Source organism: Dermacentor albipictus, chromosome 7 (genome assembly GCF_038994185.2).
Source record: "Dermacentor albipictus isolate Rhodes 1998 colony chromosome 7, USDA_Dalb.pri_finalv2, whole genome shotgun sequence".
Taxonomy (NCBI): domain Eukaryota; kingdom Metazoa; phylum Arthropoda; class Arachnida; order Ixodida; family Ixodidae; genus Dermacentor; species Dermacentor albipictus.
Genome location: NC_091827.1, coordinates 56,957,303 through 56,975,100, shown reverse-complemented (window position 1 = coordinate 56,975,100; position 17,798 = coordinate 56,957,303). Strand labels below are relative to the sequence as shown.

At 45.6% G+C, this 17,798-nt stretch overlaps 1 protein-coding gene across 6 annotated transcripts in view; it reads left to right on the top strand.

Annotated features, from left to right (window-relative positions):
• LOC135906786 (ras-related protein ORAB-1-like) overlaps positions 1-17,798 on the top strand; it is a 170,622-nt gene that overhangs the window by 141,498 nt on the left and 11,326 nt on the right. For 5 of the 6 annotated variants that reach the window (XM_070522245.1, XM_070522243.1, XM_070522242.1 and 2 more), the window contains 2 exons: positions 952-1,202; positions 10,583-10,714. In XM_070522245.1, coding sequence (XP_070378346.1) covers positions 952-1,202; positions 10,583-10,714 — 383 coding nt within the window. The remainder of the gene's footprint in view (positions 1-951; positions 1,203-10,582; positions 10,715-17,798) is intronic. The other variant, XM_065438377.1, reaches the window with a different exon arrangement.

Genomic DNA, 17,798 nt, shown 5'->3' with positions numbered 1-17,798 from the left:
AACTCTGCTTCGTGTCCCGGGGGCTACTTTACAGGTTAAGCAGGTAAACGCTCCTCTGACATGACCTTTGCCGACCTAAGATTACTTCCACCATATTATATTCAATCTTGCAATCTGCCATGTGAAGATCATGTCTAATATACACCAACCTCCTATTAATGAGAGTAGCGAGTCCTCTGCCCTGTTCATTATCCTTAACTTCCGCTTTCAAATTCGTTAAGGTCACGTTAGACGTCAGTGTTTCCTGTAACATGATAACTTGAGGCTTGACACCATGCGTTCTAACAAACTGCTGCAGAGGCGCCTTCTTATGATTGAACCCCCTACAATTCCACTGCCAAATACTAAATGAACTATTTAATAGAGCCATCTTGACCACGGAAATTTGGTGAACTAGTTTTGAGCTCAAGTCCACTCGGCGACTTACCCTGCTGGGCTAGCGGCCGAGTGCACTCCCGCTCCATAACAGGGACCACTGTCTCGTTTAGATATATTTCAATTTTGCCTAATCTCTGATCCGTGATATTTTCCCGTTCTTCTATCCGCTCCAGTCTACTAATGATCTGATTTACACTTTCTTGCAATGTCGCCATCATTGCTTTAAGCTCGGAACCGACTTTGCCCTGAATCCGTACGGTCGAGGATAAGGCCCTCTTTTTCGGAGCAGGCGTCTCTTCGTCCGCCATGTTCTGTTCTGCGACCTCCACAGACCTTGGTACCTCAACCGAGTCATGTTTCCTAGTCTGTCTTAAGCTATCGTTGTTACCGGAAGGTAAGCCGTTCCTAAGTTCAGCTATCTCTTTGATAAGCCCGTCAATGGCTGCTTTTAAACTACGATTCTCTCTCTCCAATTGCGCAATCCTATCCCTATCCTTCTTACCATCCACATGCTCCTGGCGCTGCTCGCGCGCTCGGCCGGCGCTGATGCCACCCTTGACCTTGTCAGCCCAGGTGGTCTGGCTCCCAGCTGCGCCGCCGCCGCCACCAGCTGCAGGAAAGCGCACCCGCGCCTCCATAGAAACGGATCGGCTCCTGGTCGTACGAGTCCCAGAAGATGGCCGCTGCCTCGACCTGGAGCGGCTCCTAGAGCGCGAGCGTCCCTTAGAGCGTTGGCGGGCGCTCACCAGCTGCACCATCTCGGCTGCCTCCTGTTCCGCCGTTAGCTCCGCCCTGGCTTTCTCCTGTCGTCGAACACGCACGACGTAGGGAAGCTGGTATCGTTGTCTGCATTGTTTATCCGCGGTCAGGTGTCGTCTGCCACAAAGCTTGCAACAAGGCACACAGTTGTGATCCTCTTCAGGGTTCCGAGCCCCGCATCCTCTGCATTCAAAACAATCGGGGGCTGGGCAGACATCCGCCCGATGTCCAAGCTTGCCACACACATAACATACATCCAACTGCTTTCGATACAGGAAGCACCGTACCAGAGTTGGCCCATATCTGACGAAATTGGGCACCTTTAACCCGTCGAAAACAATGATGACTGATCCTGTGTTTTTGATTCGTTTGACCGATATAGCCAGTGGATTGCGATCGTTAACAATGTTCCGCTCAAGTGTCGCGGGGCCATCCATAATGTCTACATTGCGAATGACCCCCTTACACGTAGTGTGTGGGGCCGTCTCGTACGCACTGACTTCAAAATCCTTGTCAGCCACTCTGATTGACCTGAGTCTCACATATCGTTCAGCGTTGCTCCTTTCTGGCGTACTAGCCACCAAGATATTTTGCATAAAGTTCGGGCAAATAACATCTTCCCGAATCTGTTCAATACCGAGGCCTGCCGCCTCTACGATTGCCTTGCCCACTGCTGTAGAGCTAACTTTCTCCAAATCCAGTCCACTCCGTGGGCGAATGACTATTCTGATGTGTTCTTGTGGCATCGGTGGCATGCGCGACGCCTTCACAATGCGATTCTTGATTGCCGAGCCTCCGCGCCGTTCACCTGCGCCCCGTCGTTCAGGCATCTCACTTGGCGAACCGCCATCACCCAATCCATGCCTCGTCGTAGTTCTAGATTTTCGGTTTGACACTGTCCGCCATCCCAGGTCTTCAGTAAAGTCCTCCGTCGGCAGCACTTCCCCTTCAACGTGCATTACTGCCATGCCGCGCTATGTCTACCAGACGCTAGCTCTCGGCCAGCGTGGCGTGAGCACAAAAGTTCCAATGAAGTCCAAAAAAGGGGTGGCCCACCTCAAAATCAGGTATCCGCTGAATCTTCTCTTCTTCACGGATCCGATGATATCAAATTTACACCACTAGGTGACCAAAAAAGGCTCGGAAGCTTCGAATAAGACGGACCCATAAAAGCCCACAAGCCTCCTTCGAACTTCGTCGTCGTCTTCTCTGCAGTTGCTGGTGACTTAATAATTTTTTGCATAATTAAAACATTAAGTATTTTGATCTCAGTGCTTTGACCTATGCTAAAAGCGTCTCTAACCGTCAGTTCGCGCAACCTGCCGCAGAAAGGTGATAGCTTGAAAAGTGTTCGATGGCTCTTTTAACACGAACACGTAGACAAGGGAAAAATCACCACCTAGCCCAGTCAGCGACCCCGCATTTGTATTGTTGCTACAGCCAGCATGCGACAATTTCCCGTTGTGCTCGAGATCTCCCAAGTGCAATAAAGGTTCTCTTTCTATTGCTTAGCAGACGCACATTTGCTTCTTGTGCTCAGTTTAGGTCCTTGAGAGCGTGCTTGACACAGCGCTATGAGGAATGCGTAGGCACAAACTAGGAAAGCAGGCCCCTGAATGTTACAGCCTGCGCCCGTAGAATTACAAAAAAAAAGAACAAGCTTGACTGTGAAGCTGTAGCTCCTCGATCCTACGACAAATTCGTCGAGCCACTCACGCACTGAAGTGTCTAGACGCCTTTCCTATAGGTATAGTATATGAACTGTACAAGAAGTGTATTGATTTCGTCAGTATACACCTACGCATTGAATTTTCATGCAGCAAATTGCAAGCCTAAGCGCTTGCTTGCCTTGTGCAAACATGCTCGAACTCTCAGACAACGTTTGTTTGTGCACCGTAAGGACGCGATATAACGTATCCTTACTGTGAGCAGCCCGCTTGAAACAGAATAGTGGCTGATGCCACCAAGCTTCTTATTTTTTACCTTTCTCCTGCGCTCATTGTCGGCCCTTAGGACCCATGTTTCATGTACACAAGACAATGAACCTCATAGATAGAATTGTTTTGCCTTAGAAAGTTACACCTTTTCAATCCGTGGGCTCGCTGTTCTTAAGCGAGCAACACACTAACCATATTTTACAATATTGCATGGCATATGCATGAAGCTTTCTTCTGTTAGCATTGAAACCGAAAGGGGAGGATCATAGAGTAAGTGCAAAAATGCCCTGGGGAGGATAACTATGGCTTGATTTACATGTGAATAGATGCTGCTACAAAATGACAAAATATGACAAATGGCTTTTTATTTGCAACTTACGCATGATCATTTGCAACTTACGCAGACATTACGGAATCAGCGTGTGGACGAGCCGTATGTAAAAATACTGAAAGATATCTATAGCAGCTCCACCAGCCACCGTAGTCCTCCATAAAGAAAGCAAGAAAATCTCAATAAAGAAAGGCGTCAGGCAGGGAGATACGATCTCTCCAATGCTATTCACAGCGTGTTTACAGGAGGTGATCAGAGACCTGGATTGGGGAGAATTAGGGATTTATTTACTTTATTTAGAAATACTGTCAACCCTCAGTTGAAGGTCATAACAGGGAGGGATGTTACATATACGTCATACAAGAGGTGTTTACAGGAGGTGATCAGAGACCTGGATTGGGAAGAATTAGGGATTTATTTATTTTATTTAGAAATACTGTCAACCCTCAGTTGAGGGTCATAACAGGGAGGGATGTTACATATACGTCATGCAAGACAGCGAGATACAAAAGAAATATGCACATGCACTACAGTGTCCTATGGATACAATACAAGTTGCGATATACCGATTGTAAGACATGTATTCAAATGTTCAACCAGCTGCCGCACGCACACAAACAGAAAAAAGGAAAAAGAGAAAAAAAGAAAACACTTTACAATATCCACATGGTACAGTTTTAGTAAAGAACCTTGATTGCATTTGTAAACAATGCAGTATCAGAACTGCGAACAATTTCTGCAGGCAGCTTGTTCCACAGCTCTATTGACTCTGTGAAGAACGAACAACGAAAGGCATTGGTTCGGGACAAGTACGGTTGAATAGCCTCACTATGATTTAAGCGGGAGCTCAGTCTGCCTGGAGGTTTTAAATACAAATCTTTATAATTTTTAGTTCGCCGTGAATTATTCGAAAGGACGTTTTTACTCTCTGCTTCTTGCACCGATCTTCCAATAATTCAAGACCGCAAGACTTTAACATCACCGAAACTGAGTCTGTTCTTCTATATTTCGAACAAATAAAGCGCGCCGCCCGGCGTTGCACCTTCTCTATTTTGGCCCACATTTCCTTTTGATGGGGCGCCCATGCTACTAACGCATATTCTAGGGATGGTCGAATAAGAGATCTGTAAGCCAGTAGTTTAACATCTTTTGTTTCCCTCCCCAGTTTTGCTCTTAAAAAACCCAATTTCTTCTGTGCCGCAGAGCACACTCTTTCTACTTGATTGTGCCATTTTAAATCATGCGAAATAGAGACACCAATATAATTGAAACAAGTAACATTAACTAGATTGTAGCCTTTAATATCGTACTGAAAAGTAAAAATATTCTTTTTTGCAGTGATATGCGTGTATGTGGTCTTATCAAAATTATTTCGCATTTCCCACTTGTCACACCAACTCCAAAACGCCTGAAGGTTTCGGTTGAGCTTACTCTGATCCTCTAAACAAGATACCGGCGCAAAAATCAAGCAGTCATCTGCAAAGAGTGTTATCTTAGCAGAACTACCTAAACCGATTGCTACATCATTGATGTAAAGCAGAAAAAGTGTTGGCCCTAACACGGACCCCTGTGGTACTCCTGAGTATACATCTACAAAACCAGACTCGGAACCATCAACGCGAACTGCCTGCTTGCGGTTAGTTAAATAATCTTCAATCCATTTTAGAACGTCGCCATTTATACCTGCTTTGTATAGTTTAAAAAGTAATTTACGATGGGGAACCTTATCAAAGGCTTTGGCAAAATCAACGCATATGACATCCATTTGTTCACGGTTGTCCATAGCTTTGGAAAACTCGTGTAATGTCTCAATGAGCTGTGTCACTGTGGAAAGTGCCCGTCGGAACCCATGCTTGCATGCGCAAAGGAGGCCATTTGATTCTAGGAAGATAATTATATGTTTTGCTATGACGTGTTCCATAACCTTGCAGCAAACTGACGTAAGGGATACAGGACGGTAGTTATTCATTAGAGTACGATTGCCACGTTTAAATATGGGGATAACTACAGCACAACGCCAGTCCTGTGGCACGGAATGGGTGCTTAGTGATTTCTGAAAAATAATTACCAAATAAAATGATATCCAATCAGCATACCTTTTCAAAAAGCCAGTAGGTATTCCGTCTGGCCCAGAAGCCTTCTTGTCATCTAACTGTAGCAACTGCTGGAATACGCCCCTCTGAGTAAAGCTGATAGCGTCCATGGAACTTTCGCTGGAAGATGCCCCATCATCTACTGGAAATGGTCGATCACTGCGCGTGAATACTGATTGGAAATATTTATTTAATCCATCAGCAATAACACCTCTTTCTTATACTAGAACATTTCCTACCGTCATTTGCTTTTTTTTCCTTTCTGCGGTATAAATTACGCCAACATTTTTCTGGGGAAGTCTTAAGAAAATCACTTAGGATGCGATTAAAAAATGTTTGCTTCGAACTGTGTGACAAAGCCTTTATTCTCTGACGTACTGCGTGTATTTCCCTATGATCTGCTTTTCCTTTGCGCAGCCTTTTTAATTTCCGTTTCGCGTGAACAATATCTATAGTTATCCATGGGTTACTCCGCTTCGTTTTCTTGAGTCGGGTCGGAACAAACTGATCTATGCAGACTTTAATGATAGCTTGAAAGCGCTGCCACAAATCTTCAACTGTTTCGACCTCGGAGACATTTTGAAATTCGTTGAAACACTTTTCTAAATAATCTAGAATAGACGTATCATCGGCCTTAGCATAGTTTTTGATTTCAACACGTACAGTAGGTTTTGTAGGTTGTGGTGTACAAGTAAGCAGATTCAGCAAAATGATTTTGTGATCGGGTATACCATCGGTGACTGCCATTTCATAATCGCCTACTTTATGGGAAAGGTACACCAAGTCAAGCAATGACCGCGATTGGGACGTTATACGTGTGTTTTACTTCACTATTTGCCTTAAGTTATGAAAACCCGCCGTGGTTGCTCAGTGGCTATGGTGTTGGGCTGCTGAGCACGAGGTCGCGGGATCGAATCCCGGCCACGGCGGCCGCATTTCGATGGGGGCGAAATGCGAAAACACCCGTGTGCTTATATTTAGGTGCACGTTAAAGAACCCCAGGTGGTCGAAATTTCTGGAATCCTCCACTACGGCGTGCCTCATAATCAGAAAGTGGTTTTGGCACGTAAAACCCCAAATATTATTATTAAGTTATGAAAAAATGTGATATCCAATAATTTTTCGGCACTAGAAATTTCTGTATTTTCACGCGAAATAAGTTCCCAATCAATATGTGGCAAGTTAAAATCACCAGCATTATTAGCCTGGTGTTAGACAGGTATTATTATTATACAGGTAGTATTATTAGACAGGTAGTGACTGCGTATCCGGATCATGAGACTGAAATAATCAGAAGAATAAGAATGGGCTGGGGTGCGTTTGGCAGGCATTCTCAGATCATGAACAGCAGGTTGCCACTATCCCTCAAAAGGAAAGTGTATAACAGCTGTGTGCTACCAGTACTCATATATGGGGCAGAAACCTGGAGGCTTACGAAAAGGGTTCTGCTGAAATTGAGGACGACGCAACGAGCTATGGAAAGAAGAATGATCGGTGTAACGTTAAGGGATAAGAAAAGAGCAGATTGGGTGAGGCAACAAACGCGGGTAAATGACATCTTAGTTGAAATAAAGAAAAAGAAATGGACATGAGCCGGACATGTAATGAGGAGGGGAGATAACCGATGGTCATTAAGGGTTACGGACTGGATTCCAAGAGAAGGGAAGCGCAGCAGGGGGCGGCAGAAAGTTAGGTGGGCGGATGAGATTAAGAAGTTTGCAGGGACAACATGGCCACAATTAGTACATGACCGGGGTAGTTGGAGAAGTATGGGAGATGCCTTTGTCCTGCAGTGGGCGTAACCATGATGATGATGATGATGATGATGATGATGATGATGATGATGATACGCATGGTAGGCACGTACGTCATCGGTAAATTTCCTCTCATAACGCTGTTTCCTTCAACGCCCTGACCAGGCTTTGAGCAGCAGTATGTTGCCCTTTGAATTATGGTGTAAACTCTACCCCTTTAATTACTTTGCTTCTTGATGCAGTTTCATTGTTGGAACTAAGTATAGTGCACTGTTTCTGAAATTATAAGTTTACGTCTAATCCTCCTTTCATTGCTATTGTTTACTGCGTGGACATCAAATTCATTGGTCAGCATCCTGTTTTCTTCTTCCGCTGCGAGTCTTCGTTTTGCCTGAATAGGTGCACAAAGCCTCAACGGTCCACCTATTTTGCCAGGTATTCCTCAGTCATCTTGCGAAGAAGATTTCGCTACTGGAGTCTCCCTCACGTAAAAGGGTGCCCAGCGCATGTCTCCCTGTACTGGCACATTTGAATATCTTCTTTGCGCACATAAAACTAGCAGTCTAGCAGCCCTTTGATTAATCTCCTCTTCAGTTCGCATACCATAATTTAGACCAGAACACACTTCATACATGTCACTGCAGGAATCATGGCTCCTTTCCATACGCCTCGCGCTGCCTCATATTTCTGTTTCCACCTAGCGTTATTTTTTTTATGTTTCTATTTGGGGCTGTCTTTGCCCCAAAGTTCACTTTGAGTGCTTGTTCGTGCTTTCCCCATGTAATTATTTCCCTCTTTAGTCCGCTCTCCTAAGTATGACATTCTTTAAGCCTGGCGGTTGCGTTTCACTCTATTGAAGCCACCTGATTGCAGGCGTAACTTAAACGATGAGGCTCGTAGCGCACCAAAGGCGCACGCACACACAGGCTTAGAACGAAAGAAAGCTGAGCTAGTTGGTAAGGATTCATTATGCAAAAGAGAAGTGAGGCGTTCGTGTTGTCCACTTCTCTTCTCTTGTGTCCTGTCTGCACGCCTCACTTCTTCTTTGCATAAGCACAAACACATACAGGCGGTATGTGTGTGTGCTGGACAGTGCCTTTGCGTAGCACGTCTTCCTGTGTCCTCGTCCTTCCGTGCACCATGAGCCTCATCGTGTCATACCAACACGCCCGAAACGCTGCGTTGCTGAACGACACAAAAACACCACAAAGTCTTCGCAAATATGTGTCAGAAACTTAGTGACTCTCTGATCATTCGCCGATAAAATACCATCTGTCTACACCAAGCATGCAAGATGTTGCTGGCTCCATCTCCACACTGTCTTATTTGCACGAGAGAATATAATTTACGCAACTCTAGCCTTCTTTCCCAATATCATGTACACCACAAACAAAGAGAGAGAGAGAGATATATATAAAACGTTATTTTGATGACGCACGCAGACGGGTGGATCCCGTGGCGAGTGGAGCCTTCAGTCAAAGGCCCCCGTAGCGGTGGCAGCACTTTCGGCCCTGGCAAACAGCTTTCTCTAGTATTTCTATGTCGAGCTGGCCAGCACCATCTCCCACTGCTTGTGCGTAACGTTTTGGTTGGGGGAGTTATTAGTGATCTTTTGGCAGGACTATGTACAGGTTATCTCGTTCTGTACAGAAATGATAGTGGGGTTGAAAATGGGTGGGGCACATCGCGTGTAGGAGTGTGGGGTGGGTATAGGTGTTGTTCTGGAGTTGCCTCCACGCCCTTCGGCTCTGGTGAGGAATGGGTGCGGTGGCAGCATACACAGATGTGATAACGGGCAGCACTGGAACAAGCCTTTCCAATGGTAAACCGCATTGCTCTCCTGATTTCCATGCTGTATACGCATGTCCTTCCCGGGCACTCTGTACTTCATTATACGTCAAGCGTGGCAAGTTGGGCGGGTTGGAAAAGTGGCATGGTGACTAATTGACAATGCAAGAACGACAGCGGTTAAGAAAAGAAGTAGTCGTTATAAGCATTGTATTCAGAGGCAGGACGCCACGTGTGTGAGTCATCCTTTCGTGCATTGATTAGAAAATCAGATGGTGCACCTGAACACTAGGCAACAAAAATTTTGCAGAAGCTGGGTCGCTATCTTGTACTAGTTAGAAAAGCCTACGTTCGGTTTCGCCTCATGCGATTATCCAGGCCGAGGCGATATCGCGGTCTAGGCTAATCTAGGCCAATCGCGTGAGGCGAAACCGACCGTCGGCTTTTCGAAAGCATACAAGATGGCGACCGTCAACTTCCACAAAGTTTTTGTGGAAGTTAGTGTTGATATTACCCATTGTCGGTCGGCCTTAAAATCTGCGTCTATGCTGACAACGCTATGGTTCATTATGGTAGCTAATTTTTCTCTTTCTCTTTTTGCTTATGTGGAATCGCTGGGACAAAACCTGTACATAATACATGCGTACTTCTGAATAAACCTTCGTTGTAAAGTCAGCGCCTGTTACGTCGATTTCCTTGCTTAGTCCACGTTTGTTTATTGCTGTTTATCTGTCACCATGCAGCTTCATTACCTTCGTATGTATTTTTTAGTGGCCTTAAGTTGTCTCCCGCCCTGACTTTCATCGGTAAGTATGCGCCCCCTGAAGTAGGGCCGTGTGGCGTGAGACTTCTTGCAACTCTCGCATCAAAGCGAACTACCCCAAAGTAGAAAACATCGCCACTCTATGGCAAGCATGCAGCCGCGGCACTAGAAGAATATTCTTTTGGTATCTGTGAGCTCTAGTTTGGCAAATAACCAATTCGCAGCTTCTACTTGGAAATTACTGGAATACAGAGACGAATTGCATGAGAATTCTTAGCCTGGCTTGTTGGTTTACGTACACAATGGCAAAACAGCGCAGACGACGAAACGTGGGAAAAAGGCACAGGGCAAGGGCATTGTCCTGTCCGTTTTTCACGCGCCATAATGGCATAGAGAGATATTTTTTTATCAACCATCGCCGCATAAATCGCCGAGAGGCGTTTATCGAAGTGCAGTGAGCGTTGCAGGCATGCCACTGCTTTCGGCATTCTGTGCAGCTAAGAGAGGTTTGTCGAGTGATGCGTAATTGCTGATAATGGCGGTCGGTTTTCTTTGCGATACTCGAATCATTTCCGGTGACCGAGTTGCTAGGGCTACGCGATAACGTAGTTGGGGAGGGCACGTTTAGAAAGAACTGACAACTCTTGCGCCGAGTCGAACACGCCATGCTGTGCTTGCCCCAAAATGAGCAGAACGTTTACCGCTTATTCGCGCGCTACTCTGCGCGAGCACGCATTGCGGTTATTTGCTCATAGTCAGTGTTCTCACTGCCATTGCAGAACAGTTTCAACAACCTCGATTACTGGCTGGAGCAGGTCAACCTTCACGCAAGAGAGGACGTCTGCAAGCTCCTGGTTGGATGCAAGAGTGACCTCACAGCGAAGAGAGCTGTCGAATGCAATACAGCGCTGGCAAGTGGTACTTCGTTGGTTAAAGTGGTGAACTGATCTGCCAAACAAAGGGGTATGCGTCTGCGGAACTGTAGCTGGACTCGCATCTGAAAATTATTAATGGGCATAATATTACCAACCCAAATTACTTGGTGGCAAGGAGAAAGCCTTTTTTGTGGAGGTGGACGAATATCAAATGTTTTTAAACTCAAATAAAATATAAAATGTGAGTATTGAATATCGAATAGGCACGTGCAGATGCACATATTTAAATCAGGAATATTTATTCTGGTATAACTAGGTACTACACATATAAAGACTGGTCATCAAGAGGCAGCTAACTATATCAAGTAAGATGACCAGTTTTAAGCATAAGAACGCATATATTTAGTTTAGAAAACTGCGTAACTTGTCCTCTCAACCCCTTGATAGCCTGGTTGCAAAAAAGCTCTCCAAGACGAATGGCTGCTGTACGACTAGCTTCGAAAAACGCGAACTAAATGGTTGCCATGAGTTTGTGGAAAAACTGTTGAAGAAACTTCCGTGACACCTACACATGTGAAAGAACCTACTGCATGGAAAACATCACTGAGGTTAGCGTAACCCATTGAACTGCTACATGACTAGGCTCCCCAAGACACTGTATGACAGAATACGTGCAGACATCACAGGCTGTCGTGTGGGACTCCGTCGAAAAACCTAATACAATGCTTGCTTTATTTATTCCGTTTCTGCATTGCTTCAAAAACTTTTGTCATTGTTTCATTTCTGACATTTTCGGCAGCATTGCGTTTAGCGAACAGAGATGAGTAACAACATTTTAGCAGATACTTGTGGTGAAATATATTTCCTATTTTTTTTAATATTCGAAAGCACCGAATGGTTCCTCCTCGAATACGAGTAGTTGGTGTGAAATAATAGATTCGTACTCGGAACTTCTAATTTTCTCACATCTCGACATTTCTGCAATAATCAACTAGCTGCGCAAAAGGAACTTGTATGACTTATATGCTCAAATTCTCTGATGGTGGCACATTTGCAGCGGTAAGAGCATTTTGTAGACAAAGAGTGTACTGGGCGTGTTGAACGTTTGGGCGTGATACATGGGCCACAAGTGACCAATAGACTACCTCTAAGCCTCATTACTAATAAAGGAAATTCGAGTTTCTCTTTGTTGTTCTGCAGATGACAAGAAGGTGGGCAATATTAGAGCCGACTACCCTAAGACCCAGCTAAGAAATGTTGGCGATTTACAAACACAGTAATGCACCCACAAACGTTTTACTTCGCCACAGACTCGGCCACAAACTCCGCATTACATGGGCATTGCACAACCAGGTGTGCTACAGCGACGGTTACCAGTCCGGCCACTATCTCTGATATTTATCTGTACTAGATCTAGCCAGCGCCCCACAGGGCCGTGGTGGGCGCATGTGGAACATCATGTTTTGCAAGATGAGTTCACGTAACACGCGAACGTAGGAGTGTCCACGCGGCGAATAAGCCCTTTTGTGTAACCTATGACATCAAGGTTGCCAGATTTGAGACACTTTGTTTATCGGTGTCTAGTTGTGAAAAACTTTTCCCTCAACATCGCTTGGAGTACAGGACTTTTTAGACAAAGTTGTTTTTATAAATATTAGTGGCGTTTGTTCCTCAATTATTTTTGTTTGTTTGTTTTGAGAATGCGTAACATTGCACGATTTTTATGTGAAGCTAAACATGAATCGATTAGGACACGCCTGATTTGCTCCTTAGCGACACGAGGGAAAATATTCGTGATTATTTCATACAAGTTTTCTTTTGCCGCACATTTTTTCTGTAATATCACTTACGATAAGGAATGCCCAGCCACAAACTCTACAATCCATCTACGGAATGATCACATTTAGCTTCTCGAAAAATCACCTGTTTCGGATAGCATAATTCGTGTCCTTGAGCAGGATTATTCGAAAAGGCGGTCATTACTAGCACCACGAAAAATCTAAACACATTTATCTAATTAACAAAGTTGCACTAATCGACTTACTATTATTTTTTACCATGCGGCACATATTGCATTTTCGAATTATAGCCGGGGAGTTTGCAAGACGTATTAAATGAATATCGACGATTAGACCAGTTTCGAGATATCGATACACACGTTCATTGAAAAGGCCAGAACAGTCATCCCGACGAGGACAATGGCGAAGAGAATCGCGCACAAGCTGTTTGCTACGCTCTGGGTTACGCAGGGACACTCTCATTATGATTTATCGTGTGTATGTTTGAACCATATTGCAATTCGAGTGTGTTTTATTCTCTGGTGGACCAGCATACAAGATTAACCCCCTCGTTCTTCTACAGGGAGATGTTCTGCGGATTTGTCTTCGTGTGCCAAAATGTTTTACTAATTATGCATTATATCTTGAAGCCCAATTAATCGCACTTGTTTGCAGATTCCGCATTCTTAAGAGTAACAAACCTACTTAAACATTTATACGCCTTGATTGAGACGATCGCAGTACGTATTTATTAGGGAAAGATATCCGTTCTTTAAAGAAGCATGGTCCCGTCCGTACAATGCGCAGATTCTTTTTGTTCCAGCACAACTAGAACCATTAAAAGATAACATAGGCAACATCATTTCCCTTGAAAAACCCGTGAATTCTATTAGAATTGAATTTGATAACATATTTCCTTTCAATGCTAAACTCCTGCCAACAATAAATATCTAAAAGTATTATTGCAAGATAATTTAGCGCAATTGAAAATCAACAGTAGTCGACCACCAGTGAACGCTCAAGAGAAGCTCCTACTCCCATGGATGGCCATGGATGCAGAGCCTATTGCCGGCCCTTCTAGCCAGAGCTCTACATTGACAAGTTCCTCAAGGAATAGAGGCACCTGGTCCAGCACCAGCGAAGGCAGGTGTCTACTCAATCACAGGTGAGGACTCATCCGATGACAGCTTCGTGTCGGTGAGGATCCGAAGGGCTAAAAGGAGGCTTATCAAGGCGTCGTCACTAGCGAGTACGTCAACCATGCAGGCAGGCAGTGAACGCTGGCCGCACACCATCCTCTTCATGCCAATGGATCACTCGCTATGATTGCTCAGTGGCTATGGTGTTAGGCTGCTGAGCACGAGGTCGCGGGATCGAATCCCTGCCACGGCGGCCGCATTTCGATGGGGGCGAAAACGCCCGTGTACTTAGATTTAGGTGGACGTTAAAGAGCCCCAGGTGGTCTAAATTTCCGGAGTCCTCCACTACGGCGTGCCTCATAATCAGAAAGTGGTTTTGGCACGTAAAACCCCACAATTTTTTTTATGCCAATGGATTCTTCCGTCAACCTTCGAGTATTGAACACGCAAGCTCTCTCTGTTTTTCTTGAGGGAAAGGCGCCAAACGAAATCAAGGAAGTCCGGCTGAACACACGAAAGAATGTTCTAGCTGTCGACACAGCCCATGGAACCACGCTGGAGACGCTACGACAGATAACAGCTTTGGCCAACATAAAAGTACGACTGGTCATACCTATGGATGGGGCCTGCACTGCAGGTGCGATCTACGATGTTGACTTGGCAATCTCGAATTCGGACTTGCCAATTCTGATAAAACCGGCACACGAAGGGGTGGTCATCATGCACGTATGCCGATTCGAAAACAGCCGTTGTGTGAAGACAGTGTTCAAGGGGGATTCCATCCTTTCGCACGTAAAGGTCGGTCATTTCCGACATGTCGTACGGCGATTTGTCCCAAAGCCGCTTCAATGCCACAAGTGCTTCAGGATCTGGCATGTTAAGGGCGCCTGCGCAACCTTCACAATGTGCCTCCGGTGCGCGGAGTCACACACGGTAGATGTCTGCCGTGCAACAAACTTTAGGTGTGGCAACTATGAAGGTACCCATGAAGCGACATCTAAAGAATGTCCAAGAATCAAAAATGAGTTCGAAGTTCTGAAGCAAATGGCCCGGGATAACTCAACCCATAGACAAGCCTCAGAAAAGGTCCGGCGTCGACGTCGTCATCGACGCAAACGCTCAAGACAGAGTGGAGTTCGTGCACCGCTTGCGCCAACGTCATCATCTTCAATTAGAACGCCCGAGAGCACAAGGAGGCCTCAGACGAAAAAGGCTGCACCCGTGGAAGAGTGGCCTGCGCTCGCAAGCTCTCAGCCTTCAAAAGAGCCTCCACGCTTGATGCTCCCATCGCAGCCCTCTTCTGTTGGTGAGGCTTCAACAGCGGACTGCTGCGATCCATTGTGAATGTCATTAAGGCTATGCTGACAAGCATTGACACCTCATCTGCTCTAAGTGGGCTACAAGTGCTCGACGCGCTGAGCCCCATCCTAGCAAGCCTTGAGTGAAGCCATGATTGACGATCACCAGTCATTTCGTAAGGAGGTAAGAGAAGCGTCGATCCTTCAGTGGAACGCGAGAGGTCTACGATCTCGCATCGCCGATTTTCGTCAATTTGTTCTCACTAACCAATTTCCAATCATTGTGATCTGTGAGCCAAGATTAACACATCCAATAAGACTATCCGGCTACGAGGCAATATTCTCATCAAGCGACAGCAAAAGTAGCAAGGTCGTCGTGTTTATTCGGCATGAACTCACTTACGTCGTCCAACCGGTGCAACCCCATGACGATCAGTATGTGTGCATGAGTGTTAAAAATTGGAAAGTTACCTTTGCCCTCTTGGAGGTCTATCTTTTTTCGTTAAGTCGATTTGACACCAAAAGGCTAGAAGGCATCATAAAAATACACCCTGGTCCGTGGATTATCACCGGGGACTTCAACGCACACCATACCAATTTGGGGAAGCTCAACGGTTAACGCGACGGGATGACGACTAGCTTCATTAGTTTCCCCTAGTTGTCTCTACCTGCTGAGTGACGCGAATACAACATTTCTGCGGGGAATAACGTACAGCAGCTGCCTCGATTTGACTTTCATCTCCCACCACCTCGCACATGATAAGTGGTTTTTGGACATTGAAACACACGGAAGCGACCACATCCCCACTTACCTAAAAATCAAGGGAATGTCTAACATGTATACGTCCACCACGATACGAAGAATACATTGGGCTGTCTTTAAATCCTAGCTTCAAGACGCTTGTCATAAAGGCCTCTCTTGTGGACTTCAACAAGCTATCAAGAAAACTGCACAGACAGCCACGCGCACACTCACGTATTCTCCAAGGTGTTCTGAATCTCACCTGGAAATGGCGCGGCTTCGTACGATTCGCCGTCGTGCTGAAAGAAGATATCGACCCACTAAGTCATTTCAGGATCTAAGAACAGCCCGGTGAATGCAAAAAAAGATACAACGCCGCATGGATAAACTAGAGGCTCAGCGGTGGTCGAAATTATGCGCGTCGCTAGATCCCCGCAAACCGCTGTCTCAAATATGGAGAACTGTGCGAGGTCTAAGTTCTGTTCAGGAACAGCGTTTTCCGTTTAAGACCCTAGCACTATTTCAGCGCCGACAAGACATTGATGTGGCGGAAGACTTCTGTGCTATGGCTGCGGGCCAGCCAACTCGCACAGGTTCGCTTACATTGAACCGTATTCCAGATTCCCGAAATTCCCGCATGGATCTGCCTTTCACGACGCAAGAGCTTGACGCGGCGCTTGCCCTATGTAATCGGTTGTCGTCGCCTGGTCCGGATGACATATCTTACCGTATGCTATGTCACCTTGGTGAACGGGCGCGAAGTGCGCCCCTTAATATCTATAACGAGTCCTGACCGGAGGGCAAAGTTGCTCAAAATTGGAAGATCAGCCGCCTAGTACCGCTTCTTAAGCCTGGCAAGTCTCCCTGAGAGATTACTTCATACCGACCAATTGCGCTGGCAAGTTGTGTTGGGTAGGTAATGGAGCGAATGATCCTCGCAAGACTTGAGTGGTACCAGAGTCCTTCCATGTTTTTTCTGGTCACGAAACTGCCGCCTCAGTTTCATATAGCGCCAGCGCCCGCCGCTAGAGGCGCAACCGTGCATGAGAGGGCATGCGAACGCCGCTACCGCTGTGGTTGTGTGTGGGGCAGCCTCGGTATTCTAGCTTTCTCAACTTCCTCAACGATCGCTTTACTCTCACATAACTATTTTTAACATTGAATATAATTAAATTACTGCCTGAGCGTGTCTTCTGCGATGATATGAGCGCACGGGACGAAAAAAAAAGCCGCTCATAACATGGAGCTTGCGGCGGTCTCAGACCGAAAAAAATAAAGATCTGGAATTTTAAGAGCCAGAACCGCAATTACTAACTCTGTGGATTACGGACATCTCCTGCACCCTTGGAACAGAGATTTTTGCCGAACACGGAAAATTGAAGTGTCCATCACGAAGCTGCGCTGCCGTATACCTGCATTGAACTTCTACCTCCACAGGTCTGGTCTGGTCCCCTCACCATTATGCTCATTCTGTGGCGAAGCGGAGACAATCGATCATTTCTTGTTGTCTTGCAGACATTTTTCTATTATAAGAAAACCACTACTCGAAATCCCGCTTCGCTCTATTGGTCTGACTTTATCAGTGCCTGTGATCCTATCTTTTGGAGCCTCCATTGTTGGGTTCAGCAACAGAAATGTTTGCTTGGCGATCCAAACTTACCTCATTGGAACTAATCGATTTCCATGTTAGATTGATCGTTCTCCCTCCCAACCATAGCTTTCTTTTATTTCTTATCTTTTATTAATTATTATTGTTATTATTATTATTATCTTATACCCGGTTTTCATCTGCTTATTTCTTTTTTTCTCCAAACACAAAACGTTTACTTTTAAACTCACACGCCCAAATTGTTAGCTCCCTTGTTATCATTATTATTTTAGGCACCTAATTAAACCACCCGATTCTTGGCCAATCCCCCACTGTGGGTATGTGCCACGGCCACTCAGGACAACAACAACAACAACAACAACAACCGCGATACGATTATGAGGCACGCCGTAGTAGGGGCTCGGGATTAGTTTTGATCACCTGGGATCCTTTAAAATGCACATAAATTTAAATAAACGGGTGTTTTGCATTTCGCCCCCGTCGAAATGCGTCCGCTGTACACGGCCGGGCGGTCTCGGTCCGGATTGCTTCGTCATCACCGTTCGCCTCAACGC